This window comes from Gavia stellata, chromosome 2, assembly GCF_030936135.1.
Source record: "Gavia stellata isolate bGavSte3 chromosome 2, bGavSte3.hap2, whole genome shotgun sequence".
NCBI lineage: Eukaryota > Metazoa > Chordata > Aves > Gaviiformes > Gaviidae > Gavia > Gavia stellata.
In genome coordinates, this window is record NC_082595.1 from 20,914,940 (window position 1) to 20,942,858 (window position 27,919).

At 39.8% G+C, this 27,919-nt stretch overlaps 1 protein-coding gene across 7 annotated transcripts in view; it reads right to left on the bottom strand.

Moving 5' to 3' along the window:
- Positions 1-9,920: 9,920 nt before the first annotated feature.
- LTBP1 (latent transforming growth factor beta binding protein 1) overlaps positions 9,921-27,919 on the bottom strand; it is a 205,301-nt gene continuing 187,302 nt past the window's right edge. For all 7 annotated transcript variants that reach the window (XM_059835783.1, XM_059835788.1, XM_059835789.1 and 4 more), the window contains 4 exons: positions 25,715-25,885; positions 15,426-15,548; positions 11,671-11,820; positions 9,921-10,400 (listed from right to left, as the gene is read on the bottom strand). In XM_059835783.1, coding sequence (XP_059691766.1) covers positions 10,231-10,400; positions 11,671-11,820; positions 15,426-15,548; positions 25,715-25,885 — 614 coding nt within the window. In that variant the 3' untranslated portion in view covers positions 9,921-10,230. The remainder of the gene's footprint in view (positions 10,401-11,670; positions 11,821-15,425; positions 15,549-25,714; positions 25,886-27,919) is intronic.

Below are 27,919 nucleotides of genomic sequence, written 5' to 3' on the forward strand. Positions count from 1 at the left end.
AGGTGTTGCCCATCTTTGTGGGTGGCTTCTCTGCTCTCCTGGCTCCTCAGGATGCCATGTCAGAAGTCCCCATTCCTGGCTGCATTCCTTGTTCATACAGGGTGGGCAGGTGCTCTCACTATTACTAGCATTATCTCATTATTTCCTTGTATACTTTTTCCACCTGTATCCATCTTATTTTCTCATTTTATACCTCTGTTGAGAGAAAGCCTTTTTTACAGCACTTGGCACAACAAGGTGCCCATTTTTGACTCCCATGCACTATGACTCAAAGGTAATAGTAATGGATAGAAGACCTCAGGCATTATAGTCCTGCACTTTAGCCCTTAGATGTTTGACCTCAAAAGCCCACTTTTCTACTCTTGTATTTATTTTAACATGTGTCTTAGAATTGAAGTTTCCAAGAAAAAAAATGAGAAAACATATAGCAGTGACAAATTGTTTCCTCCTTCGTGTGTAATGTACTAATAAAAGAGCTGTTTTACAGGTAACGCATCTCTAGGAAAAAGACTTCCCAACAGGAATCTGCTAACTTTTTCATGGTTGCTAGAAGCTGGGTGCACACCATTTTACTTACCCTCGTAGCCAGCTGTAGATTACGAAAGAAAGTATTTTAAAATGGCTAAAATCCATCTGCTTTTTGTTAGGGTGATGGAGTTAGGTTCTCATTTACACTAGTTTCCCCTTGCTCTAATTCATTGATCAAGATGAGTTACTTTCCCCATGTATCAGTGTGAATTTATTCTCCTGTAATTTCCTTTGCCATTATTCCCAGGGGTTTCCATTTGCTGACCAATTTCTGGATTTCAAGATGTTGCTTTCCTCTATCTGCCAGAACAGGGGAGACAGGTTAAGTTGTGGTAAATGCTGTTGTGTCATCTTATGGAAGACACTGTAGTTCAAGCCCCTTTGCTGCCATTTGAGGTAGGCCAGTCTGTACTAAATGGCTTTTTGGGGTATAGCTACACAGTTCTCTGTTGGAGTCTAGGTCATACTGACAAACATGTGCTCTTCTGCTAGAACGGTGAATTGAACACCATAAATCACACTGGAACACAGACCCCTTTTCTGGCACGTGCACTGGGAAGGGAGGCAACTGATTTGCCCTGCCACAAGGTGACATCTCTTCAGTGACAAATCTCTGTTGCTTGCACCTGTCTTGAGAGCAGCTGACTGCCGCAGCCTCCTCTTCTAAAAGAAAGGGGAAGAGTCGCTCCTTCAAGGTTCTTGTCATGTGCTGTGATAGTGTGTCACCTCCTGGCTGACAGTAATCGGGCCTTTGAGAGACCCCAACGGACAGGAATAGCAGCACGCCCAGTGAGACTCCCCAGCCATGAGGTTTCTCTAGTGACTTCAAGGGGACAAGGATCACACAGTGGATATCTGTTTTGTTGTGTTGGGAGGATGAGTGTCCATTTGTGTGTTGAGTTTTTTCCCCCCTGCATTTGTAGGAATTGTTCCAGTGCAGTTGATGCTTTCCCTATCTCCTTGACCTGTATGTATGAGCTAGCTTTACATGAGCTAGACCAGCAGCTCACAGTCTGGGGTAGGAGTTTTGTTGTGCAGGGCGATTAAATAGTTTATTTCTCATGCATCGGGAAGAGTCCTCAGAGTGTTAGTCAGCTGGGCTTTTTAGGTGACAGGTTTTACCTTAGGCTAATGGGTGTTTTAAAAATAGCCATTGTTAGACTCTAATTGCTCTGTGGCAACCTTTAAACTTCTAGCATGCTTTTACTCTGATTTTGGGTTCAGGCTTTTTGGTTGCTGCTGTGTTCTTCTTTTTCTGAGGCTTCACATTTCACATTTCTCCCATTGCAGAAACACAGTTTCTGTCGTCTTGGAGCTTCTTTCTTAAGACCACCGTTTCCCTCTGAGTTGTGAATTTTCTTATCACTCCTTAAACGTGAACAATGTGGCACTTTAGATGCTGTGCTGACCTCTAGTGACAAAGGCAGGAGAAAAAGTATGTCTGCTGTTAAAACCCATGAACGGCAGGCTTCCCTGGAGCTCCCCTCTTTTCTGCAGTTTTCAGCCCAAATTATAAGGGCTTAATCTCTCCTGTATCTCCAGGTCTTATGATATTTGCTTATATTTCTGTTCAGTTGTTGAACAGCTGGTGCTGGATTCAGAGCTTCTGCTGGTTGTGCAATGGGAGAACTCTATTAACAATTGTTAATATTTATTAATTATAAAATTAATACATTTTGCAAGGTGCCAATACTTCATCCCATTTATGATCCTACAAGAGAATGCTTTATATAAAGATAACTTAAACCCCAAAACCCAGAGTTTAAAAAGTTCGGCTCGACTCTATTTGCCCTTTAATTACAAGTACATTTTAGTTCATGTTTCATGTTGCCAACAGGGGAGTTGGAAGGGTTCTGTGAGATACTACTTGTTCTGAAACATATAAAAAATTTATCATTAGCAAATTCCTCCAGCATTGCTAGTTCTTTTTCAAAAGGTTTTAAACACTTTATTCCTCAGAGTTTTGAATTGTTTTATTTTTTGAAATGTTGAAGCGTTAGAAAACTGCTGTGGTTCTTTATATATTGGGACCACAGTTACTCCCTGTGTGAGTCACTGAAGTCAGTGGAGTTGCACCAAAATTAGGTGGGAAAATGTTGTGATATATAGTGATATTAACAGATACTGTCAATTACACTTGCACAAAAAAATGAAGAGTTGACAGTGGAAGTCACAGATAACTAAAACAGAGACATTAGAAGTATAAGGGAATTGTAGTGAGAGAGAGCTGCTGCAGGGACCTTTTGTTTTGCTTGGTCTGCCCTGGAGGCTGGTAGACCATGTGCAAGGAGCTCTTACTCAAGGCCGTTGCCCTTGAGCCCTGTATGCTGCTGAGTCTCTTGGAGCTGTTTTGAGTTAGGTGTTTAGACAGGGAAAATACCTATAGTGTTAGATTTTCCTAGATTATCTTCCTTTTGGTACACATTTGCAAGTGTTTGTTTAGGTCTAGTATGTGGTAAATGTAATGTTTTTACCAAACACTCAAACATAAACCAAGTTTTACAGGATGAAGTAAGGGCCAGCTTGGCTAAAAATAGTTACTGCTGCCTTCTGATGGAATAACTCAATACCAGAACTGTTACCAGATGTGAAATTAATATATATATGTCTGGATGCACTATGTGTTGTTTCATTCAATAGTGAAACCCTCAAAAGCTCCCTGTCATCTGCTTTGTTTTATATTGAATGCATTGAAATGAACTAACATTGCAATGAGTAATATAGTTAATGTAGTTCCTTTTTTTTTCTTTTCAGCTTAAGGGAATTTTAAAATAATAATTCTCTCTTTTTATTTAGTTTTTGGAAAAAAATTACATCTAAGCATGAGCAAATGGGAATGAAAATGCCATGTTCATTCAGCTCACTGTTGTGCAAATCAAAGGATTTCCCTTTCCTGTTTTATTTTTGAAACTTCCTTATTCCATGTTTTCTATTCAGCTCAGTTTGGTGATGCTGCACGCCAAAGAAAAATACATTCATTGCTAAAAGCATACTTGAAATTTCTTGCTTATAGTAAAAGAAGGAAAGTAAACATGTCACAACTCTCTGGGTAGTTTTGGGAAGAATACAAAGTTGACTTGGTGGTGGTATCTTCTATTTCTGTGAGGAGAGAGACCGCTGTGATGGATGTGATCAGTTAACTTGGCGGAAGATTTTTCTAAGTACCGGATAGTAGCTATCAGTTTCACCACATGCCAAATCCGTATTTAGAGACTGAAAACTACTTTGTGGAGTCCAATGCCAATTAACAGGAAGGAGTGGATGCATGGGATGCTGAGGCTTTGGGTCATGAGCAAATGACAGGATGTGCTCGAGGTGAAAAGCAGAAGAAGGACTGGCCCTGGAAAGGGGTATCAAATGGGACAGAAAGTGGGGAATGCCCTTGTGGCCAGAGCTGAGCTGGATGGCTGCCTGCAGCAAGAAGGGGAGGTGTGGATCTTGAGAATGGTGCCCACTCACAAAGTGACACGAACCATTTAGATGACAGGAAAGTTTATTTCAGTTTTAGCTGGAAACAGACTATATGCTGCGGGGATTTCAGAACAGGTCCTACCCACCCTTTCGGGCAGTTACCTTCTGGATGAGAAGTGGCAGAAATTAAACTTTTCATGTGAAAGAAATAAAAAATCTGCTTAGCTGTACTCAAAACTTTTCTGCCAAAGACATTCCTCATCAAACACACATCGTGGGATTTTTCAAAAGAGCTTGGCACAGCCTTTGCTCTGCTCCCACTGGAATCCATGGAGGTGCCACAGGTTTCGGTGGGAGGAGAGCTAAATCAATATGGAGTGCTTTGGAAAATCCAGCCCAGAATGGATCCTGGCAGCATAAGTAGATAGGGATTGGAGGTGATGTTGAAATTGTCACGTAGAAATTTTCCACGCTGGCTAGCAGTATCTTCTCCATCCCCCTTGGTTCAGAGCTAATGGAAAGCAGCGTGTGGTGAAGCATGACTTGTGGGGAAGGGAAAGTCAGTGTAGAAAGAAATAAGAATATCCTAATTTCCTCCCTCCTTTGTGTCTTTTGTCAGGACAAAAACTACTGCAGAACTTCCCTTCCACCTGAGGTTGTCACTTAACTCTTCAAGAACATATTGGTCGATAGCAAGCAACAGTGCACATTGTGCGTAGTGCTCTTTCTGGATGGGATTCTCTTGAGACGGGCTGAACAGATTGGTGTTCTGTTTTCTCCAAAGTGAAAGGCACGCTCCTGGCATGTGCTTAGGTATGGGAGAAGAAGGGAAAGGGGGTCACATCCCCTCTGTCAGGTCTCACATAAGGGCAGGGAGCAGAGGCTGCTTCTGTCAGGTCACAGCCACCTCTCATGGAAAAATGTAGTTTGGAAGGGATCTCTGGAGGCCCCTAGTGCAATGTCCTGCTTCAGGCAGGGCAAATGTCAAAGTTCAGTGAGGTGGCTCAGCTGCTGAGGCACAGAGGTATCTTTCCAGCTTTACAGCTTGACAGGGAGAAGAGCAAAGCCATCACAGGCCCCAGATACAGCTGAGACAGAACATGCAGCCTGAAGACTTCCATTAAGAGTCTCTGAGTCAAAATACGTATCTGGTGATTCAGTGGTCTTGAAGGAAAGCTGACATGGCTGACATTCTGCATTTCTTTTGTTTACACCATTCTTTCCCCACCAGATAATAAAATCACTTATTAATGCAGGTCATCACAGGATAATCCTGTTTCAACACGTTCTCTTTTTGCTACATGGGTTCTCAAATGGTAAAGGTTGGCGGGGGTGGTGTTGTGTTGGGGTTCAAGATCTTTCACAGCTTGGTGTGCAAACACAGCCTGTGCCAGCTGTAGAGGTGGTGCCCCAGGAGGGTCCGAATTTTCTAGTTCTCCTGCTGTGTAAGGTTATTCCTGCAGGTGAATACAGTGACTGTAGCCTGGTCTGTGGCATTATCCCAAAGAAGACTATTACTCTCTCCCAAGCTGACATGGTCACTCATTGGGAAGTCTTCAGCAAATGGCTGATTTTCCTCATTCGCTCACTCTTAGTTATTCTGCTTCTCTTTTGAATACACCACTTAGCTTCCCTAGGTAAATTTCAGATCTTCTGATAGAAAAAGCTATATAAATACCAAATAATGATCTCAGAAGTGAGCAGTAGCTTCTGTGACACATAGCATTTTACCTATTCTTTGCTTGAATTTCTCCTTGATAGCTCTTTTGGCCTGCTTGGTGTTAGCAAAGTACCCAGCAAGTACAAACTACTCTTCAAAGTGGGTAGCATTATTAAAAGAACAATACTGTAGTCTCTTCTAGAGGCAGAAGTGGGGTTTTTAAGTTTGCTGGCACTTTGAAGGAATGCACTGTGGTTCAACTGCTGGCCAGATAAGGCCCGTGACATGCTCTAATGGGTTCTGTCACCTTTCCTTTTGAGAAGTTAGGAAAGAGTGCGAAAGCCAGGAGCCCCTCTGCTGTCATATGGACATCACTCAAGGGGCAGTGAGGAACCCAAAACTCAGATTCAAACCCCCATGAGGGTAAGGATCACTATGAACTAGTAGGTCATGACAATCACTTTGGCGCTGTTAGTGTTTGCGGACTTCTCTTAGTCAGGAATTTATTTGAGTGTGTCAGTTGCCACGGACTAGCTGAATATTTGTTATGACTGCCGGTTTTGTCTCTTGGGTTGAAATGATTTGTCCAGCTGTGACTGTTTTTTCCCAAGGAATGTTAGTGCTCACTTTGCATAGTTTTAACATTGGCTAATTTTTCATTGACTAGCATCCCAACATGAAAGTATCTATTCATATCACCTGTATTTCTAGCTGAAATGTGTGTAACTCCAGTTCTGTAGTAACTTCATTCTCATTAACACAGCAGCATTATAAGGGAACTAACAGAATTCAGTTCTACCATGTCAGCAATTTTATTTTTTGTAGCAAGGAAATGGCTGGCTGAAAAAGGACTAATATTTTTTTTAAAGGGTCCATATGGATATAGAAAGTATTGGTGCCATTTGGTATAAATTGTAATCAGTTCCAGACTCTGCTGCACTCAGAAACTTGAATCATGGAATTGTATGTGGTGGTTTCTGTATTTTTAGGGCTCTCACCTAAACCGCAGCTCTTGTAACAAGTAAATGGTTACATCCATGGTGTCCAATCCCTCGTCTTAATGATGTTAAGAAAATGTTTGTTTAACTACGAATCAAAACTGTATTCCTAAGCCCTGCAGCTTTTCAGGTGAAATGACAGAACCAGCCTTGCTACACTGGGGCAAAGTAGGTGGGCTCCAGAGGCTGGTCAGATCGGCTGAATTTCACTTAATTCCTTCAATTGTGGTTCCTTTGTTAAAACATTTCTGAAGGCCTGGAGCCAGGCAACGTGGAATACTAAGCACTGGGATGTCAGTGGAGTTCAGGCTGTTTGGTCTGCTTTTGGATCCCTGTGTGTGTTTTAAGGCATATTAGAGGTAAGAAGAGGCAAAAAGGAAAGGCAGAAGCATGCACAAAGTATGTTGTTTGCTTATATAGCGTCTGTAATAGAAGAGTGCAGCTGTGATGAGGACATGGCTATTGAACCAGAAGAATGTTTTCAAGCTTCACTCAGGGCTTGGGTCAACTGCTGTCCTCTTGAATGAGGCAGCGGAGATGGAAGGTGGCTGGACACACCAAAACCTCTTTTGTGAATTGCTAGTAACAGAAACTGATAGGCCAAGAGGCCACTTAGGCTTAGGTTTGTTTGCCTGTTGGTTTGTTTTCTGTGGAACCAGAGCCAGTGTATGCCATCTCTCTGAACCTACTGGTAGCTTTTAACCCTGTGACCAATTTCAACCATGTGTGTAAGGCAAACGAGACGGAAAGGCCAGTACAATCTGAGTTCTGGGAAGTTTGATGAACAGCTAGAGACAAGTGACCCAACTAACCCTCCCTGCTGAGAGCATGGACAAGATTTGGTTTGGCAGCAGTTGTGTCAATGCATGTGTATCTGTCACCCTGTCCTGGCACAAACAGCTGCAGATGGGTGCTGCCTGTGCTTGTTGAGAGTAACAGAGATGCAAAGAGCTGGAGCTGGAGTTAGTCTGCTGAGGAAAGAGTTACAAGGACAAGTTTTAGGAATTCAGGCTTCAGTTTAGTTTTGTTGCTCATGGAACAGCTTGGGTTGGGGTTGGTTTTTTTGTCTGAAATAACACAAAGTAAGGGGGTTGGAGTGTGTATTGTCTGAGAATGGCAAAGTCCTAGGCTATTCTAAACTTGTTGTTTTAAAAAGATGTAATAAATCAGCAAGGAGCCAATCTTGTGGCTCAGAATTACATGTTCAGTACAGTGTTGCCAAGCTAAGATTTCTAAGGGTACTGAAGTTTGAGTGCTATTTCCTCAGCTGTCATACTGGTGTACTCCCAGGAAAAGTGGAGACTTGTACTGCCATTTTAAATCCCTAGCTGGGGAAGGGAGTACTGGGATGTCAAAAATCTGAGGCTGTGGTGCTGATTGCAATGGCAGCTTTGAGGCCTAGGCCATCTTTCAGAGGTGAACACAGCCAGTTTCTGAAGCAGGAGGAGGCCATCTGGAGGTGGGAGTAGGGGGAGCACTGTCTTGTCTATGACTTTTCATGATAGCTGAAAACAGACCAGAGCTCATCTTGAATCCGGTGAAACGTTATAACTGTGACTTTGTTTTTATTAAGATCGCAGGATTAACCTTAAGCAGGACAAGTAAGAGCTCTTCAGTTACAGAATTCCCTAGTAAGACCAGACCTTCCTTCCTTCCTCCTTAACCACAGCAGGTAAGCAAGAATGAATTATATATTTTTTTTTGTAATTGTAGAACAGCTGTAGTCTACCTCTTTTGACTGAGAAGAGCGACTGGCCCTCCACCCCTCTCCTGCTTAATTCTAGAAAAGTCAAGGGAGTGGGGCACTTTACAAAGAGTCTCTTCCTTAAAGATCCCTCCCCCCACAATTTCATTCAGAAGTTTTTCTTGCATTTTAAGATACCATCAGATCTTAAACGTACAATATCTTCACTAGTCCTAGTGTCAAATTCCAGCAGATAGAGGAGGTGCCCTTGGAAGGATAGATGCTTCTACACGTTAACAGGCACATGGGCTTTAATGAAATCTACTGAGTGTGCAGTACTGAAAGGAATACAACTTAAAATATTTTTGGTTCAGTGGCTGACCTAAATATTGGAAAAGAAATTTGATTCAGAACCAAAACAAGTATTTCTTTTTTTGTGAAACAAGAAATAAAAATCTGATTTTCGGACAACTGGACCCAATTTGACCCAGTTTTTAAAGTCTCATGTTATCCTTTTCCTTTTAATGCAGGGCAGGTCTAAAAGACACAGCAAAAATGTTTCATTTGGAAAATGTCAAAAGGACCTGTTTTGGGATTTCCAAAGCAAACTCTTTCACTCTGGAGAAGGTCAAAGTGAAACATCTGTCAGTCTCCTAATCACTTTCTCTCCTTCCACTGAAAAATAGAGCTGATGGGAAGGTACAGTTCATCAAGAAAAGGAAATTCTCCCCTTTCTCTTCAGTATTTTCTGAAAACCAGGCCATCATACTGAAGAGCCTTATTTGCAGATTTAGTGGGAAACATGCCTAAACCAGGAAAGAAGAAAAATTCCATGGGAATCAGCTTCCAAGTCAAACAGTTTCTGTAGGTCTGTGTTTGAAATCTTCCCTCTGGAAGCCTAACTTCAGGCATCAACTAATTCAGATTCTGGTCTTATTAAAACAGCATGAGAAGGAAAAACCAGCCAGGCAACTCCCTATAACTATTGTAACATAAATTAATTCTAGTGCTGTAAACACCTGAGGGGTTGATTTTTGTAACATAAACACCAATAAAAGAAAAAAATTGCCTACAATTAGTAAATAGCTTTTTCTAAAAAAAAGGTGATTTTATTGAGTTTTAATATACAGCTTTAATATGTTAGGGTAATCATACAAGATCTCTCTTGTGTTCAATTTACACATTACAATACAGACGTGAGCTAAAATCTTTTGTTTTAATGTACAAAAGGAATCCAATGTTGTCCACTAGCAGCTTTGAACTCGGCAAGAAAGGTTCTAAAGACTTTAAGTGCAGTAACAACCATACAGAATACAAAATGAATATAAGGACTTTTCACCAAGGTATATAAACATTTGAAAACAAATGGCGCCTGCTCCACAGGGCAGACAACTAGCAGATTTAAAAAAAAGTCACTGACCAATGTTCCAGAGAAGGAGGAGCATTACCCTGTGTAACAGTTCTTATAAAATGGCCTAAGAATATCTGTATCATAGAATTTGTATTGATCAGAAAAAAGGTCTGAAAAGAAACAGTAGGCAAGGAACTGAACAATCAAAAAATGACATAGTAATATAAAATACTTCCATCACTATTTAAATGCCAAATTAATCAAGCAATAGTAAAAAAAACCAAAAAAACCAAAAAAACAAAGCTCTTCTGCTTAAAATAACAGCACTGTTTTTGCTTATTTTTGAAGATACTTTTTTTCTTATGAACACACTATATAGTTGATTGTTTCTTTCATACAGAGTAACGTGTCCATTTGGTCTGTCACTTCAGTGAAGCTGATATACAACCAGCCCATCATGTCTCATCTTTGACACATTTTAATGCTTTTCTCCCCTTACATTTGCTACTCCGGTGCCTTCTCTTCTCAAGTTAAATACTTTTCTTCCTTTTCTTTATACAGTGCAGAGTATATGGGCTTAGGATATGGAGATTTTCCTCTACTCCAGTTCACTGTCTAGTTCTGAGTTCAGTGGTGTGCAGTAGTTTGGCTTGTCTGAAGGTACGTACCCTGGGAGACACAAACACTTGTACGAACCTTCTGTGTTAATGCATTTGGCATTCTTGCAGAGCGACATCCTGTTGTTCAGCTCGTTGCACTCATTCACATCTGCAAAAAGGGGACATCAAAACACATGCACTTAAGTCTGGTATGTAGGTAGAACTCATTTTTTTCCAGCATTGTCAGGAGCAGAGTATGCTGAATGAATACATTAAGAAATATATTTTCAGTTCAGATCAGGTGGAATTAGGCTGGGTCAAAAGCTGTAACAGAGGAGTATGTTATTGGGAAGAGGTAGAAGTTATCACAGGAAATCAATAGTGTATTAAATGGCCTTAAACTGTTAGATGACCAACTCCAAATTCAGCCTAAGCTGCAAAACAAAAATTTAATAACCACTTACAGGTTTTTATGTGATGACTGAAAAGTGGCTTATAAGAAAGAAGTTCCAAGTTCTTAGTATAATATCTGTATTTTAAAAAATCAAATACTTTAGGAGCTGTTGGTGTTGTCAACTAAATAGTTTTGAACAGCAAACTACCTGCACTCAATATTGTGCAGCACTAGTCTGAAATACACAGGAGCTACATCTTTTCTTGCTAAGGAGACCAGCTTGCTATAAAGTCCTAAAGATTACAAGGCATGCAGGCAGCTTATCATGATACAGCTGGGAGACATCAGCTGTGGGTTACGAAGCATAATGCTAAGCAAGGTTTGTACAGACCTTACACTGAAATACCCATGCACGGTCTCTATAAGACTTCTACACTAAGGGGTGTTGTTTTGCTTCATCTTCTCACTGACACTTGCCATTCCTGTGTTTTGTTGTTTTAATTGAAGACATAGTCATTAGATGTCCTGGTTAGTAGTTGTACAGATTTACTAGTTTGAGAGTGAGAGGAATAGTCTGGTCTGTTGACTGTTGAAATCAGTGAGAATCAGGGGCCAACCCCACCGTGTGGTTATCTGCATATTTAGGTGATTCAGCCACTCTAAAAATCTGCTCCTAAAATTACTCTTTTGCTCTGGATCCAGTTCCATCCTCTTAGCTCACTGAAGCCTTTGAAAAACATTTGTTCTGTATATCAGTGTTAAATTATTGATGTAAGTTTAAGCTTCATTATACAATTGTGTGTCTGCTCATTTCTAGGCTCTTAATGGAACACAGCTGTAATGACCAAGATGAACTGAGGAACACCAACATAGTTTTTTCTGTAACAATATTTACTGGCCTTTGCAGTAAATCAAAGAAAGTTGGCACCTTTAATACAATTCAGGTGATCATCTGTAACCCCTTTGTTTTAGCCCCTCCTTAGGTCAAGTGACTGAGTAAACTGACAGACTAACAGAAGAAGATGAAGTAACATGCTGCCCTCACCAACACAAGTCATTTTGGCCATGTCCAGGTGATAACCATCAAAGCAGTCACAGGTGTAGCCTTCCTGGACTCTTACACATCGGCCATTTTCACATCCATTCAGAATACCACATTCCTCTGCTTGTAACTCCTCAAAGCTGTTCAGAAAACCTGGGTGGAGAAAGAATTGCAAACAACTAAGTTACAGAGCTGTTGAATCAGTATACCCAAATGTATAGTGAGAGTCTGAAATTCTCTCAGAAGTTTACTGGAATGTGGCTTGACTTTGCAGAAAATAGGTCAGCTTTAGCAGATCTACACCATCTGGAGTTTTAAATGCACTAGAAAAGTGCTGTGATATGTTTCAAGATGAAAACTGCATAACTTTGTTTTTAAATTTTTAATTTGTGTTAAAAATGTGATTTTTTTTTTGTAAAGGAAACTGCATAATTTGACAGTATATTTTTTTAAAGGATAAATCAGTGTTTTCTAAATAGCACCTTTTATTTGAATTGGTATGTGTATCAACATTTATGGAAACAAAGGTAAGAAGTGGTAATGCAGTTTGGTGTAAAAGTTCCTTAAAACAGTATTTTAGAAAAAGAAGATGTGTGTAGGGGGAAAGAGATGCATTCTAATTTATCTAGAAGAAAACGTATTTAAAAAAAAAATCAATCTCAACTGCCTTAAGGAAAGAAGAAATCAGCAACTGCTTTCCTGTTGTGGTTTTGGTTAACAACCCTTTGGCTGGTACTTCAGCGACTGGTGCCAGTACAAATACCTATAATCTACCAATTGCTCCTTGTCATAATTCTAGATGGTTAGTAGTCAAAGCTGAAGAATTGCCTTTGTATTCAGTGGTTTGCACAATGCCTTTTGTGCTCTGTATCTTAGGGCTTTTTTGACAGTTATGCTTCTATGTATAAGGAAGGATTTATACTTAAAAAATTATTTGACATTTTCACCTGTTCAGAGATTCTCTCTAGGACTGAATCGCTCCTATTAGTCCTGCACAAGTTTTTTAACTAGCTTTCTATCCGTGGAGCAATGATGTAACAGGACTGCAGATGGCAGCCCATCACATCAAAAAGACTTCTGAGGAAAAAGTTGAGAGCATTTTGGAGTCGTAGGTTTACCAGCATAATGAATATATAACATATAAATGGAGGGGAAGTTGGAGCTGGAGTGGAGTGGAGTGGGATACATCTCTCCATCTGCCCCATAACTAATATAATTAATATAGTGACTCCACAAAAAAACTATTGGTTTATCTAAAATCTGTTTACTGATTTATATTGTTGCAACAGTTGCGATACGTAGATTTGCAATGCTACCTAGGAGTATGAATTTCTCCCCTTCCTTCTGCTTGTTCTTCTTTTTATATTTACTCCATCCTGTCTTGGTTCTTGAGGCCCTCTTTTCTCTCGTCCTTCTTTGCCTGTCCTACTCTGCTCTTTCTGTATCGTCCTCCATTTAACTTCTGTACTGTCATTTTCACTCCCCCCCACCTCTTTGACTACATACATTGTTTCTATCCTGGATTTTCTCTGGCATGGTGGGATTCTTAGTAAGGATCATGCTGGTCAGTCATACACTGAATAAATTCTGGAGACATTGAACACATAATGTGAAATAAGTACTTGCTGACATATGCCACATCTCAAGAACATATACAATACATAGGATGTATACAAGTGTACATTAAGTGGGAAACATCACAATCATTTCCGTGAAACTAGTAAATCATATCTCAGTTCAACAGTCCTGAGGATACTGAGCAGACTGTCATGATGTATGGTTACAATGTAGTAAGAAACTTGACCAATTTTCATTATGTTCTCAAGTCCTCTAATAGAGCTTGCAGAGTGCTCATGAGGGTCCTTAGGAAATGAAAGTAGTTGCTAAATTAGAAAATAAACAGGGCCAAGAAAGGGAAAGGTGCTCCCCCTATGCCCCCCCAAATACATAATTTTTTTTAAATAAAGAAAAGGCATAATTTATTTGACATATAGAATATATGTACATACATATGCATGTACATAGACATATGTACACACATACGTACATATTTTTTTCCCCTCTCTCCCTCAAGTACAATATGTTGTAATTTTAACTAGCTAAAACCAAAATACTTATCGCTCACAGCAAGTTCTACTTCACAAAACATTCTACTTCAAAACAGCTGGATGGGACCTGTGTTGTAATTCTAATATGCATATTTGGTTCTGTAGAAATTGATTACACACAGGTGACAAATATTACATTGAAGTACATGGCCCTGCCATGGGATGGGAGGTATCGTCATATTTCTCATACAGACCGCAGCAGGATTGTGACTTGAAGTCTTTGATGCCCTAAACATGTGGCAACTCTATCTGTCACGGAATACGCCTCTGATCAGGACAGAGTCATACAGCTGCACGTTTTGGGGTTTCTTATGCATTTGCTTATGCATTTGCCACTATCCGATTCAGTGATAGCATCGTAGCAAGAAACATGAGCTCTTAAGCCTCTGTCCCTAAGACAGTGGACTCAGCTGTGGATTCAAAACTGTCCACAATTTTATCAAATTTATTCACCACTGCTTATAACTTGCAAAGTGCTTCTTTCCCACTCAGTATTTTATCTGTCACATTGGCTATCCAGTCATCTTTCTGGGCTTTTCGTTGTGCTTGGTAGTTATCATCTGTGTTACATTTCAATTAGACATCAACACTCAGTACTATTTAATTAAAATCATCTGGATATAAAGAAATAAGACATTTTACATTTCTGTGTAGAGCTAAAAGGTCAGTTAGATGCTAGATAAAAATGAACTCATTAACCTGATTTGTGTAGTTCTGTATAAATGTATGAAGTGCAATGTGCGCAAGAAATACATATCACCCTTCTGATAGTGTGCTGTAATCCTCCTGTCCTGTTTTGACCTATTACCATTACTTGAAAAATAACTTCTTGTACAGGGGAAGTGCTTTGGGAAAGAGTGTAGTGGCAACTTGTAGGCCATGTGTGTAAAGCATGGGGAGTTACCAGTTCCTTCGGATAGCTCCACTTCTCTCAAACTGTGATGAAATATGCTGGACCTGTACACAGTGGCTGATTTTGAGGAAGATGCTGAGATCTGTAAGCATTCCTCTCCCACAAGTCTTAACAGTGAGCTGGGCCAGACCCGTAAGGAACCCTGATATTCCTGAAGTACAACTGAGATGCTGTGTACAATCCCTCACACCCGGCTTGGCAGGCCATTCCATCTAGCCTGAAGGCTATACGCATGCATACTCTCTGATCATACTGTGCTGTACATTTTCTCTGTTGAGTGAGAACGACTTGTATACTCTCCATTTTCCCCGTATAAATTCTGCTGGAAAATCATGGAAAGCTGGCGTGAAGGGATTTTTTTTTTCCTTTTAAACTAAATGCACTCCGAAGAAATCTGTCCCATGCTCCAAAGGAAAATTAATTTGTGAGAAGGAAAACTGGCAATCCTTTTGACCTTTAGCTGTAAATCTGTTGGTAAATACAAATTTAGTATAGTTGGCACAAACTATTTCACTATATTAAAAATTCATATTGTACTCTGAGCCCAACTGGACTCTTATACAACACTGGCTCTTGAACCAGAACACCTGACTGAAAGCTAGTGTCATAGGAATAACTAAAACATAAATAGTCCACATTACTCAGAAGCACACAGAAGAATGAAGCCAGCTACAGGGCAATAATCCAAGTTACAACCCTCATTTCAAGTATTTTACATAACAGAGAAACTTGCTTACGATCTTCAACAAAGTATGGATTAGTTTCTGGAGTGTAGTGCTCCTCAAAGTCAACTAAAGCATCTTGTCCATATGGCCGTCGAGATCCTGGAACAGGAATGTTGCACAGCTGGGCATAATCCTCTGAGGGGGGAAAGAAAATAGGATATAAAACTAATCACACTTGTAACACAGGCTGCATTACATTAGTCCCAGTGAGCTGTGGTTCATATTAGCTGGAAATAAACTTATCTTCCTAGAAACACCATAAATCCGCAATTTCCACAAAGCATTCTCTCTTCAAGAAGAATGTAGTTAAAATGTTAATGAGCCAAACACAGACTATTAAGTCATAATAGGGATAACACCAGGGATAGATTTGAGTCAATAACTGTACAAAAAGTTATGGGTCAGGTTCTTCTGACCTGCATGGGAAGCAAGAGCAGAGGGATGCTGTGTATCCTGCTGTCAATGCACCCCTCTCCAGGGCTAGCTATGGTTACCCTCCTCATTCTGCTGGAACAAAGGCTACCCCAGACCATTGCAGCTGCTAGCAGAAGCCACCCCAAAGCAAGCAAACTGGAGCAGGTGGGGCCATATTTCTGGAACCATCAGCCAACCTGCAGAAATCACAGAATGAAAAATCCTTCTAAAATAGCACACACTCATCTGTAAACTGTATGTATCTTCAAAACACAGGCTTAAGTATGGGTGCTGCTCAAAGTCTCCTTGGCTGTGAACCTCAAAGGGCAAGGGGAAATACAGGAGAAATAGTTATACTCTGATTTTCTGCCTCTCTCCAATAGCTAGACTACACAAGTTGAAGCAGACCAAAGCAACTTTTCATTTCAGGTGTCAGAGTCCGTGTCTGAAATGCTGATGCAGAGTTTGATTTTTCATTTGATTTACTGTGTCACCTCTGTTTCCATTACTATTTACTAAAATATATACAAGACAATTTATTTGAAAATAGAAACGTTGTTAAAATACAGCAATCCAGGTGCTCCTTTACTGTTGCTACAGACTGCTTACCATCTGTTTCTGTGAAGATTGCCTGGTGTTCTGAGAATCAGGCAGAGTAAGGACGGGAAAGAAAACCACCAAAAGAGAGAGGAAAAAAAGCCCTAAGCAGATACAAAATCCAAGAATTGCAGATGGTTACAGAGCCAGAAACCTCATGCTGTGTAGAACTGTCCCAGACAGCAAATAGTTGGATAAATCCAGACTGCCTCTAGACAGTGCAGAGCACAGCCCCACTTCCTGCCCAGCATTGTCATTTTATTTTCACAGGTAGTATGTCCTCCACCTGGAATGGTTTTATTTTGTACTGAAAACAACAAAGTGTTCAAAAAGTCTGTTTGAATTCTGTGGTCAACAACTTGGCTCTTTGAGAGCATAAGACTGTACAGTACAGGCAAAGCTTGTCTGTGCATATCCCAGAACTGTCACGGGTGCCAGTCTCAGTCTGCAGAATGAACTCTCCAGAGAACTTACAAATCATTGTAAATCTCACCACCTTCTGCTTCAAGTGCAAGGTGATTTCCTCTGATGTGCATCCTCCAGAATATATTTACACACAGTAATAATATATTCAAACAACCCTCCCCACTCCCAGATGAAAAAGTATACTGCCCAAGAGAGACATTCCATGGCACATGAAACAAAGCCAGCATGAGAAAATAAATGGCATATAGCAAATGTTACTTACATGCCTTAACGCCCAGCTTCCCACAGAGATACTATGATAATGAGCATAGTTTTAAGAGCTGTCATAGGACCAGAAACACCGTATTCTTCCTTCCCCACATCTAACCCCAAATAACATCCATGTATGGGGACAGCCAGGTTATCATCTCAGACTGACTCCTTCATTGTTTTGCGTTGAGCCCAAGGGCTCTGATATGTACACAGAGAAAAGCTGTGCAGAAGCGCCCATTCAAAACATTTGTAAATCCAAAGCGCTGGAGCTCTCATGTACATGGCAGTTGGTTAGTCTGAATATTGTGCAAGACTATTTTATATTGCACATTTGCCAATGCAACGTTTATTATCTAAAGAAGAATAAAGAAATGTTGACAATAGAAACTTGTTTCCTGCCACACTGGTCCTTTGCCAATCAAGTTCTGGACATCTGCAGTTTTAGGTCTCATTATAAGTAAATTAGTGGCTACAAAATGATGAAGAGCTGGTTTAGGGCATACTGTAAACTTGGTATTTGTTACAAGGAGTTGTAACTATATCAAGGTCTTCTACAAGGCTATACATATAACTGTAATAATCTATTAAGCTCTTGAAGTCTATTATGCTTAATTAACCATTTGTTAATATACACTCTAATCTTTTAATAATTTATACATTATTTGTATATAGAGCTTTAATACAAAAGCTGACAGAGCACTAATAGTCTTAAGTCACTTTAGAATGTATACACCTATCCTCCTTATATATAATTTATATAATTGTTTTGATACATACTGTGATGATTTGGAATTACCTATAATGCTCTTTTAATACTGTATGTTCTGTTTAGTTGCCCAAGTGTAGACTTTATCTCTTGTCTTTTGTAATGTGTTGATTCAGTAACTAGGTGCTCAGGAGACAAACCCAAGGAGAGCAACAGCAACCCACCTAAGAAACCAACAGTAGAAGTTCAGGACCAATAACAATGGCAATTTATCTATGCCACCTTGCTGATCTTGTCTTTTATTTTTTTTCCAAGGAAGAAAAGGGTGGACAGAGAGTACAAAGACTGAAAGGCATTCGGGGAGCCACATTCTGGAAGGATCGTGAGAACCATCATTTTGAAATAAGGGAAACTAGAGACTTGGATGCCTGAGAAAAATGAACCCATCAGAGTCCCCCTCTGGAGGACAGAACAAGTTACAGCAAGACAGATGTGTACGTACAATTTCTGTTGCTTTAAACTTTTCCCCTTGCTATGCTACGTTCCCACAATTCAAATTAAAAATAGTGTGTTTTAGGTCACTGTGCTCTATGCTGGTCACAGTTTTCCAGGGAAGGGAACTACATGAACAGAGTGCCTTAAGATTTGTGGGTAAAAGCATGACTGGTGCACAGAAAGTTGCAGCAAGTATATAAATGAGAGAACAGCATGATATTGCCCTAGGGAGATGACAGTAGGAGACTTAGATCAAGAAGGTGGTAAGGGGGCAGAGAGCAAGGGAAGATCTGTAACTACCCCTGAATGACAAAAGCATTTTAGTTGTCACAGAAAATAATGCTCACTTTCAAAGCAATCTTTCATGTAAAGTAAAAACAGTATGCATTTTCTGTAATTCACAGTCAACGATAAAAACTTTTTCTATATAGATTTATTTTCTCTGCTCACGCATCTCCTGGCTGTGATCAGAGACAATACAACTGTGGTTCAGGAGGAAAAAAAGACTTGTGTTTTTAATGTAATTCAGTCTACATTGCTCCATGTGTTTCTAAGTTTTTCTCATAACTTGCAAATGAAGCATTGAGACAGCTTGTTGTATAACTTAGGATAGCTATCATAAAAGGAAGCTTACATATGCTTCCAAAAATGTAAAGGACATTTTTAAAGTCATATGTGTGCATATAAAACAAGCGTGTTAGAGGATTACAACTAGGCACACATGCGTACTGGCATAGATGTTAGCCATAATTGGTGATGAAAGCTAGGCTGACAGAGACAACGCAACATAAATTGGATGGACTGACTGGCTTTTAGGTGCTTGTTAGCACATGTGCAGCTGTGCAAATATGCATCTAATTTGCATATACAGTTGTTGTAACTTTGCAAGCCTGTGTGGGCCTTATTTGTATTCTCTAGTCAGAAAAAATACTCCGTATTTCATGTATTTAAAGCAAAATATTATATAAAAAAGCTTTTCCTGACATAACCATGAAACTACTTCACCATGGCCAATCCTACCTCCTGCCCATAAAGCAAGCTTTATTTCTGATCTGGGTCCTCAAAATTGTCACCATCACACAGAAAAAAGGAGCCAAAGCTATCAACACCAAGGCAGTTCCTTCAAATTATTTAAGAATGCAACAGTTTCACCATGGAAGAAACCACTGGAGAGAAGGACAAAGCCAAGAAAGCATTTATGACATGTAATATATGTCCCTTCCCAACCAGAGGTTCTGGACGTCAGTCAGAATTGGTTAAACTTACACTGTCTCAGGAGATTGCATCATCTGTGAACCAAAGCTGAAGATATTTCTGTTCTACATTTAGATTGTGCTATTTGACAATTTAGATCATTTGACATCCTCCAAGAACAGATGCTGAGGTTTGTGGTGGATGGCATTCACATATATTCTACAACTCTTGGTACTAAAGAAGAAGGGAAGGGTACCGGTCGTAAAGGATTTTTTTCATGAGTTAAGAAGGATATTCATATTCTCACATGGAGATACTCTACATGAAATCCCTGAGGAAAAGCTCACAGTGGATGTAAAACTCTTGTTAAAATTGAAGTAATTACCAACCCGATTATTTCAAAACCTCTTGTTCATCAACTAAGACGGCTCACATTTCCTAAAACAATCTTTTCTCTCCTACTGCTCGAGGTAGATTGTTAAAAGTTGTAGAAAGAGTCAAGCTGTTTCTGCCACAACTTTGCAGGTGGCTTGCTGACTCCCATGTACGCTTGGAACGTGAGGTTCCATAAGGAAAACCCTTCCAAGTCTATTCTGCATGTCTCTCCTAAACTTCAGAAAAAGCACTGAAAATCTTCATCAACAGAAATGAAAACAGCCAAAAATCTGCACAACTGAGCATAAGACTTTGAATATTCAGGGCCCAATCACTGTAATATTTTGAGCCCAAAAGCTAATCCATTTGTCCAGAGTCCTTACCAGAAAGGAAAGAGGCACAATGCCATCCTAAATGGAAAGACGAACAATGGTCTCCAGAAATTAATCCAGTGCCTCCCTGCTGATCTTTACCATCTCAAAAGAGGACAGATGGAAACTCATCCTTTACACACATTGGTTTTCCCTGTAATTCCATGAGTAATCTTCATGAGTGACATTAGCCAGAACTCAAAGGGAACACCATGTTCTCATAACATGAAAGCTCAGCCCAGAACTAACTCATAATGTTTACAAGGGCTACACTGAGTTCCTTGCAACAAAAATGCAATCCAAACAATTTGTCCTGCCAGAAGGGGTAGAATTCAACAACTACGTGTACACATCTCCAAGGGTCTGCACCTGAATTAGTCATCCAGTGTCCCTTTTTAGTCCATGGAAAGACATAACCATTTCTAGGACACCAACTCATCCTAAAGTAGATATCTAGAACAGGTCAGAGAAATCTAACGCTCAGGGTGCCTATTTCTCTTTCCTGACAGAAGGGGAAACTGGTAGGACCAGCACAGATGTGCGTTTCTGTGTAAAAAAACATGTGAAATTGGCCAAGAGAAATCCTACGTGATACAACACCCCAGATGATTCATGTTACCCACTACCCTCAGTATTCTCCTAGTCTGGGCTTTGCAAATGCTAAGGTGGAGATAAAAAGAAACTTCAAGTACAATGTGAGTCTTCAGCAGTTCTTTATGCGACTCCTAGTCCCGCAGAACATCTGTAACATCTACTGACTGGAGTTGTACCATTATCCTTTCTGCAGACCTTCTAAACATAAAGTGGTTCCATAAAACCCCACAAACTATGAAGAATTTAAAACTCACAGTGAAAGAGTACAAAGTATTTATAAGATTCCACAAATAAGCAGGCTGATAAACTGAATGCTGCTGTCCTTTACAGTTGCCTAAGAATGTGTTCATGACATTATCTTAGTAGTCAGACTACCAAGTTCTTAGTTCTCAATAGATAGTTATTAAAACATTGGTTAAAACTGCAAAGTCCCAGTCCTACCTTACCCCCTTTTTCCATATTAAAACTTCTCCAGGCAGCCACCTACAGAAAGAGGAAAAAGCACCCTCCTTAACAGACCGGCATATCTTTAGTTCAAGGGCACCTAATTCCACCTTCCTAGCATCCTAAGATGTTACTGAAGCAAAGGTGGTACTGCACTGAGGTAACAAACTCCAAGACAGGTTTCCAAAGATCATTTTACAAATACAAAAATAGGCAGTTTCCCTAAGTTAAACATTGACCCCAGCACACCGCCTTACTCAACATTTTCTAGCTGTTAATTCTATCTCCTCCCTTCACATTTCCTGTACCCTGTAACAATACACCTTGTCTAAAATCCACTCCAGTCCCATAAGGGTCCCACAGGAGCTTCTGGAGGCTCAGCAGGTTTATAATTCAGGTGTGACATGTTCAGGGTAACATGAGATATGTATGGCCTCATTTCAGATTCCAGATTTTTTCCATCTTGTCCAGTTGCTCTGTTTTCTGGCATGGATGCTTTGACCCAGCTGCTAAACCCATCGGTGCCCGTCCTGCTGCCAGTTACTAGAGCATGGACTCCGGATGGAGACAGTTAGGTCTTACGGCACAAACACTAAATTTACCAAGGAAGCAGAACTTCTGAAGGCAGGTCATCTGACAGGGCTTTTTGGGGTGGGTGCAATGAAGAAAGGATGCTTTGCTTTTGTTATCTAAAACAAAAGTATCCAATTTTCTGTTTTTCCTCAATTGGTCAATTATTGCAGATAACACAGAGGTTTCTTAAGGATAATTGCTAAAAGTTCTTTGGGCAAGTACAGCCTAACACCACAATGAGCCCAGAGAGAATACATTTCAGTAGTTAACATTTTGGTATTGGACGCAAACTGTGAAAGCCTTTATCTGTACTATGATGATATCACAAGATCATAATGTTAGAACCAATGTAATTGAAAACAATCTGTCTTTGCTGTCTTTGTTTAATGACAAGAAGGCCTGCCCCACAAATTGTTTGTACAAGTAAGATGTACGCAATCACATCACTACAGTTCATGTTTGCACTATTTTGATCAGGATTTTGAACTAGTATTTTGAGTTTGTTCCTTGATGTTGTCATCAAAATACTTTTCAGTCTCACTGATGTTAAGATGTTGCTGTTCAGTTGCAATACTTCAACACGTGCTACTTATTTTTGCCTCAGGCTTTGATGTTTAGTGGCGTTTTCAGTGGGGTCTGTTTGATCAAGCACCCATTAGTAGTTTTTATAAATCTTATCAACTATGTAAATTCTGTTTTCATGCTGATGAAGGGCTGGATTACTTTTTCATTTATATGGATCAGTTCCATTTATATGGAAAAGTTCTCTATCTTCCTGATGCTTTTATGCTGGATGCTACTTAAACAGGATATTTAAATCTTGCCATGAAAAATGGAAGTGCTTTCAAGAAAAGCTGGGACACAAAAGTTAGAGGTTATTTTTATTAAAGCGTGAACTTCTTTTAGACGGGACTTGCAAATGTAGCACTTACGGTGGTAGGCCTCTATTTCCTTCTAAGTGCAGCATCTAGATCCTCAAATACAAGGGGACTATAAACAAGGTAAAAGGAAACCACAGATCAGTCAATGATCTGTTCTATAATCCAACCCGTATCATGGTGAAAGTCTTCCAGTGATAACACTTTTCACATCCCCAGGTCTTTAACATGTGTTACAAATCTTCAGAATTCCCCTAACTTGGGAAATAAGCAAACAACTTCAGTAGTAAATCAGGCCAACACAATACACAAATACTTAAAAATGGAGAAATTCCAGGTTCTCCAGCCAGGACTTGAACCTGTGACCTGCTGGCCCAGAAGTGTGAAAGCACTCTCTCGAGCCAATGATATCATTTTAAATGCTACAAACTGAAGATGTCAAATGAATAATTTTTTTCAGTTCAGTCAGCTTTAAATTTTTCTTGGTAAATGTTCCTGAAAACAGAGAAAGGCTTCCAGGTTTCTGTGTGTGTGCATGCACATGTGTGCGAGGACACATGAGCATATACCACCTCCACTAAGAAATGTAAGCTTGTATGTTTGTTCTGACATAACAAAGATTCAATGTACTTTTATCTTTTTAACCATCTATGTCTGAATCTATAATCATGATTTAAAGTATTTGGGATCAAAGTATGCCTCATGGTTTCAGTCAAAGCAGATACTTTTCAGTGCATATTAAACTTCACATAAAAATTATCTTATGTCCAGAGGAAGACAGATGTTATGATCCAACATAATGCTCTTCAGCTTTGACTGAGGGTCATCCAAGTGACATTAGCATCATGTTATCCATGTCATTTTTTTAATTAATTTCTCAAGTTTCTTCACAGAGCTAGTTGGGATCTGCACCCCACAGTTGTCACAGGATTGCTGCTCCAGAATCCTGTGGTCCTGATGATCAAAATCCATCTAATTTCAAGCCTAAATATGTTCAGACTGAACTTGTTCCAATTTTTTGCCTCACATCAGGACTGTTACTTAATTTAGAAGCTTGTGGGAATTCTCCATGATCATGCTGTAGCGGAGAGTCTTACCATTTGCAGCCATTGTTCTGCATCTAGGTTTGGCTTTGTTCATCTTCCCTTGTAAGACAGGTTCTCCATTCCTTGACCATCTTGGTAGTCCTTCTCTGTTCCTTTTCAGATTTACCCTGCTTTAAATGTAACTAGCTAGAAATCTTCAGAAGCAAGTCTTTTACCTACCTGAACTCTCTCTACCAGGAACAGCTTTCCTTCCTTCTCTCAGGATTGCATGCTTGCAAGACACAGATGGGTCACTGTCACCGTGTGATGAACTTTGTACAAAGAAAAACTCCTTTATTTTGCTCTATCTTTCCACCTGAAGAGCTTCAGGTCATAGCAACAATTCTTGCTATTAGCTATTGCCCTGTATTTTTTTTACTATTACATTTCATTCCATTGCAATTGTTATTCTAGCAGGTGTAGTAATTCAATGCCTGGGAATGTCGTCCTATAAGATTTGTTCTGACAAAGACATTTCAGAGATTTCCGTATCTTATAAATCAAGCTGCTGTCAAGCCCTGTTTTTCTTCTTCAGTCTATTTCTGGGGTAAGCATCAGCCAGCAGTTACTCCAGCCAACATCATCAAAATCAGGTGCTTTTTTCAGCTGCTGCACTTCCAAAGCAAACTCAAACAAGTAAAGGTATATAAGAACAGGTTCAGGGACCTTGCAAGTAAATTATAAAAACATAAAACCCAAGGAGACACAAACAACCACATTAATGCTTCACTGAGCTTCTGTATGTAGTTTTAACTCCAGGGTTCTTGCTACAAGTAAAACATATACTGCTTTAGCCACAACATTATGGTTAGAGTAATACAAGCCCAAGTAAAAATCCAGGTATGATCAGAATAAAAGACTTTGTTAGTGTAGCGTAGTATTCCTACATGGAAAACCATATTACTGAAAGACACATTTGTAGTAAGAAAGCTACATCCAAACTAGGCCTTGGAATAGTTTATATGGGGGAAGAAGTTAATATGGTACCAGACTGTATATACCAGGGCTGACATATCTCAGGCACAGCATGACATATACCTATGCTGCTTGCACTGGTCTCTTCTCCAGTCCCTAGCCCCCAGAAATAAGTCTGTGTGTCAATGACAGCATTTCTCTCTATATCCATTTAGTTTTTGTAGTCACCACAAGAAGCAGCTTCTACCTGAAATATCTTGGAACAATGTCTAATTTCTAAACACGTAAACAAAATACAGTCTTTTAAAAATATGACTGTCAGTCAGTTTTCTTTAACATTAAGTTATATTCCCTGGAAATTCTTCAGTCCTTATCAGTACTCCATTTCCCTTATCTACCTTAAGTTGCTCATCTATATGTTTAATAATATCTGAGCATATAGCCATATAATAACAACTCATTCTTTGATAGGTTTAGTGATTCTAAACCACAACTTACCAGATGCTTATCAAGCAAACACACCTAACTGCAGCCAGCCTGTCAGAATATCACACTGAAAAATGCATCTGAATGTATAATACCAGCAACAAAAATCCAAACCAGTTATGTAGCCTGTGGAGTATCATGCGTATGTGTGCACATGAACTGCATCTGTATTTTCTTAGACAGTTTTTAATTTATCAGTTCTGTTAAGGAACTCTGCTACCCTTAAAATGCCCTCCTGTTTCCACCAAGGTTCTAAATTGCCAGTCACTGATAGTTCCACCTGAAGGAAAGGGGTCATGTAAGTGCCAAAAATTAAACGTAGCTACATTTTCAAAATCTAGACTGTAATGATTTCCCCTTAATTAATGAGAAAAATACCCATTAGTTCTTGAAAGGTTAGGTTTTTTGTTCTTTCTTATCTTAGTAGTCCTACTATAAATACAAAGGATTCAACTGATTTCAGATTTCATGCAAGAATTAGCAGATGTTTCCTTACCTGACTCTTTCATAGGGCACAGTGCGCACTGCATGCCCCAGGCTTCACCATATAGGCAACAGCACTCAGTATATGTAGTCTGCTTTCCAACCAGGGGTCGACTACAAACAAAATCATCACTTAGATGCTGCCAGCAAAGATCCTGGTAGACCTCAGTTTCTTCAGTTTGTTCTGATGGAGAAGACAGTATTAGATCATCATCGCAGCATTGTTAGTTAAAAAAGATACTTGCCTAATGCAGAATTTTCTAAACTTAGATTAGAAAAATAACCTAGCTTTACAGACTTTGCTGAATACAAATTTAAGCTTGGAAGTCATGACCATTTTTAAGTGCCTGAGGTGGCTCATCCCTCGAGTGTTCAGCTTTGCAAAAATCTTAAAAGGTTCTTACTTGGCACTATTAGGCCAATTTAAAAGCACATTGGGTTGGACACCCAAGAAATAAAACCTCCTAAATCAATAGTTATTGCTGAACGCTTAACACTGACTCAGCTCTGCTTTCATGGAAGTTAACAGAGCTTGACAAAAACCAGTGTTAGGACAGAGGTGGATATTTGGGGAACTCATCCACAGAATGAATCTTTAAAAGTTATTTTGCTTTTCTTATATTGCCATCAATGGCACCTGAAAGAACTTTTACAGCTAGGGCAGAGCTGAACAAAAATTTTACATGGGCTCAACGGGAGACTGGACAAATACTTGGAAGAGAGTCCCATTAACTAAACAGACAAACTACATCAGGCTCAGGAAATCCCCTGAGCTGAAAATAGCTGGAGGCTGGGAGAGTGCTGGGGAGGGTAAGAAGTATTGTTTATCTGCTCTTCTGGTCCCTAATCATCCACTTACAGCTATTGTTAGAGACAGAATGCTGCTGTGAACTACTGTCACATTCTTACGAACATTAACAAAAACATGTATTTTTGTCAAAGCTGGAATATTTCAGAGGCATACTAGTTCTGACAAAGATCTCAGTAGGAACAATTCCTAGTCCTAGCAATCTCTGACCACTGCTGATCCGAGAGAGAGGAACTGTAAACTTAATCTTCCACTTGGAATGTAAAAACATCAGCACAATTGTTTTGTAAAGACATCTGCAAGGTTTTGATTTTGTTCCAAAATGGAGTGAAAAATATGTGTTGTCACAAACCAAGGTTCTGTTTTGTCCGTGCATATCTATTAACTGCATTTTTACATGATGCACTGGTGCATGGGTGAGTGTAGAATTGAAACCTAGCTCAAGAGTAAAACAGTGAGTTCTGAAAGCGCAAAGGTGATCAGAATTTAGACGCCTATTCTACTAAGAAGTTGCCAGAACACGCAGTGAAAAGCAACAGTGGGTCTCTGCAACCAACTCCAAATTCTCCTGGCTGCAAAGGAACCAGCCTGCCCCCTCCTCTGCGTTAGGGAGGACACTGCCAGTAGTGATACAAGGCTTAAGCGCTTTGTTCTGGGTGAGAAGATCATTGCTCTATCAGCCTCAATGTTGCATCACTGAAGACCCTTTAGGCCCTTGCATTCTCTTCACATCCTAGATGAACTCAAAGGACAATCCTGCTCTTGCTTTGTATAACTGAAGATTGAACAATAGAACTGCTGTGGTTCCTTCACAGTTTCAGGCAAGAGGATGAACACATTACTCCTCAAAAGTATCAGTCTCATAATTTGGAGTGACTAAAGCAGGCATTCAGTCTGTATTCCCATTTCCTTTCACAGAAGCATCTTAGGAAAATTGACTGCAAGTTGCAGGGACCAGAGGTCTAGATTTATGGCTATACAGTGCCAATATTAATCAAACCCATTGTAACATTTCTGTCAAAGATGTGTGTGGCATAGACAAAGCTGTACAGACTGCATAATGCTCTGGATTTCTGAGACGTTTCTAAGAATCTCATATCTAACATTTTTTCTGAAATCAGTGTCTACTGAAATTAAAAGAACGTGTAAAAACCTTACATTAACAGTGATGCTGCAGCCCACAGCTTGAAAATGTGAGCTTGATGTACCCTCAATATTAATCAACTGAAAGCACAGATACAATTTCAGCTATTTCCTCCTATATCCTGTTATTCCTATTTTTATTCCTTGCTTTGTTAGAAGCAATCACTCACTCGGAACTGAATCTCCAGAGTTAGCCGACTGCCAAACCCCAGCCTTAGTGAGACAGCAAGCAGGCTGTGCCTCGTTACCTACGAGGCTGGACAAGGC